This window comes from Galeopterus variegatus, unplaced genomic scaffold (assembly GCF_000696425.1).
Source record: "Galeopterus variegatus unplaced genomic scaffold, G_variegatus-3.0.2 Scaffold293, whole genome shotgun sequence".
Lineage (NCBI taxonomy): Eukaryota > Metazoa > Chordata > Mammalia > Dermoptera > Cynocephalidae > Galeopterus > Galeopterus variegatus.
In genome coordinates this window covers 542,541-544,751 of record NW_007726404.1, presented here as the reverse complement: position 1 = coordinate 544,751, position 2,211 = coordinate 542,541, and the positions used below count along the sequence as shown (strand labels likewise).

Below are 2,211 nucleotides of genomic sequence, written 5' to 3'. Positions count from 1 at the left end.
CGTCGCTCCCGCGCCTCGCTCAGCCAGTGAGCGGGAACCGGTCTGTATGTGGGATCCGAACCCTCGGGCGGGAGCGCCGCCGCGCTTCCCAAGCGGCGCACTTATCCAGTGCGCCACCGGGCCGGCCATTATTACCCTATTTTATAACAATTTAAACTTAATGCCCCTTGACTAGTTCTAATGCTTACCATTAATTCTTTCATACAGTTGCCTCCCTTCTCTTGATTTACTTTAGTTCGTGTTCTCTGTTTGCTGCAGTAAGTCATTCAGCAAATTTTTCAGAAAAGGTTCTTATATACCTCTGCATATTTGAGAATGTCTTCCAGTTGGCTTTGTACAGAAATGGTAACTTGGCAGGGTATATAATTCTTGGTTCAAAATTATTTTCCCTTAAAACTCTGTAGATATTGTTCCATTGTCTTCTGGCATTTAGAGTTGCAAGGAAAGAATCTGAGGTCAGCTTCACTTTTGCTGACACTTGTAGAACTTTTTCTTTATCCTTGAAATTTAAAAATGTCACCAGAATATGTCTAGGTGTTGCTTTCTTTTTGGCAAATTTTAAAGGTACCCTGTGTGCTTTTTCCATTTGTAGATCTCGTTTGTTCAACTACAGAAAATTTTCAGTTGACTTCTTAATTACTGTTGGAGCTCCGTTTGCTTTCTCCTCTGTTTCAGGTATTCCTATTATGTGTAGATTGTATCTCTTGGACCGACCTGCTAGGTCTCTTTTTTTCTCTGCATTCTGTAAGACTTTCTGTTGCTTTGCATTTACTTCAGTAATTCTGTTTTGTGGACAATCTGGCTTGTACTTTTTTCTCTTAACTGTCTCAACTCCTTGATACTTTTCAAGCTCTCTCTGCCTATCTTCTCTATTACTGCAGATAGTTTGTTAAACTCCCTTGTTATACAATTCTTAAGCTTTTCTATGGCTTCTATTTCCAGTGCTATATCCGTTTCAAGAGGAGGCATTTTCTCGATTATTTAGCTCTGTTCCTTTCTTCTGAACCTTCTCAATAGCTCTTCTTAGCAACGAGGACCAAAAATGGAGATCAGGGTTTTTAAAAAAATTTTGGTAAAATACACACAACATAAAAATTACCATTTTAACTATTTTTAAGGGTGTAGTTTAGTGGCATTAAGTACATTCACATTGTTGTGCAACCACCATCCCATTCATTTCTAGAACTCTTCATCTCCCCAAGCTGAAATTCTATACCCATAAAACAACAAATCCCCATTCTTCCCTCCCATCCTCTGGCAACTCCCATTCTACTTTCTGTATCTATGATTTTGACTAATCTAGGTACTTCATATAAGTGGAATCATACAATATTTGTCCTTTTGTGACTGGCTTATTTCACTTAGCATAATGTCCTTAAGGTTCATCCATGTTATAGCCTGTGTCAGAATTTCCCTCTTTTTTTTTAAAAAAAAAAAAGTTGACCAGTAAGGGGATCTTAACCCCTGACTTGGTGTTATCAGCACCACACTCTCCCAAGTGAGCTAGGGGCTGGCCCCTAGAATTTCCCTCTTTTTAAAGGCTGAATAGTATTTCATTGTATGTATATATCACATTTTGATTATCTGTTCATTAACTGATGAACACTTGGGGTGCTTATTTGGATNATATATATATCACATTTTGATTATCTGTTCATTAACTGATGAACACTTGGGGTGCTTATTTGGATGTTTTTGTCCTTATTTACTTTTCTCTTACTTATGCTTTCATATTTAATATCTCTTATTTTGGCAGGTACCGCTTAAATCTGAATCAAGACGAAATAAAACAAGAAGTAGAGGAGTATCTTCCTTCATTTTCTAAATGGGCTGGAGATTTCATGCATAGGAATACTTCAACTGATTTCCCTCAGATGCAGCTCTCTCTGTAAGAAGCACATTTTCTTCATATATTATTTATAGTTTTTATTTTTATTTCATTTTTTTTTTTTTAAAGATGACCGGTAAGGGGATCTTAACCCTTGACTTGGTGTTGTCAGTACCACGCTCTCCCCAGTGAGCTAACCGGCCATCCCTATATGGGATCCGAACCTGTGGCCTTGGTGTTGTCAGTATCATACTCTCCCAGTGGGCCGGCCCCTTGTTCATAGTTTTTAGATCAGGATTCTATTTCATATGTTGAATCAAAGCTTTTTTTTTTTTTTTTTTTTTAAAAAGATGACCGGTAAGGGGATCTCAACCCTTGGCTTG

The 2,211-nt window shown here is 38.0% G+C and overlaps 1 protein-coding gene across 1 annotated transcript in view; it reads left to right on the top strand.

The window, feature by feature from the left end:
- The window catches only part of DNA2 (DNA replication helicase/nuclease 2), a 60,928-nt gene that overhangs the window by 20,057 nt on the left and 38,660 nt on the right, over window positions 1–2,211 (top strand). Inside the window, exon 6 of the mRNA XM_008567108.1 lies at window positions 1,757–1,888. Within this exon, the coding sequence (XP_008565330.1) occupies window positions 1,757–1,888 (132 nt within the window). The remainder of the gene's footprint in view (window positions 1–1,756; window positions 1,889–2,211) is intronic.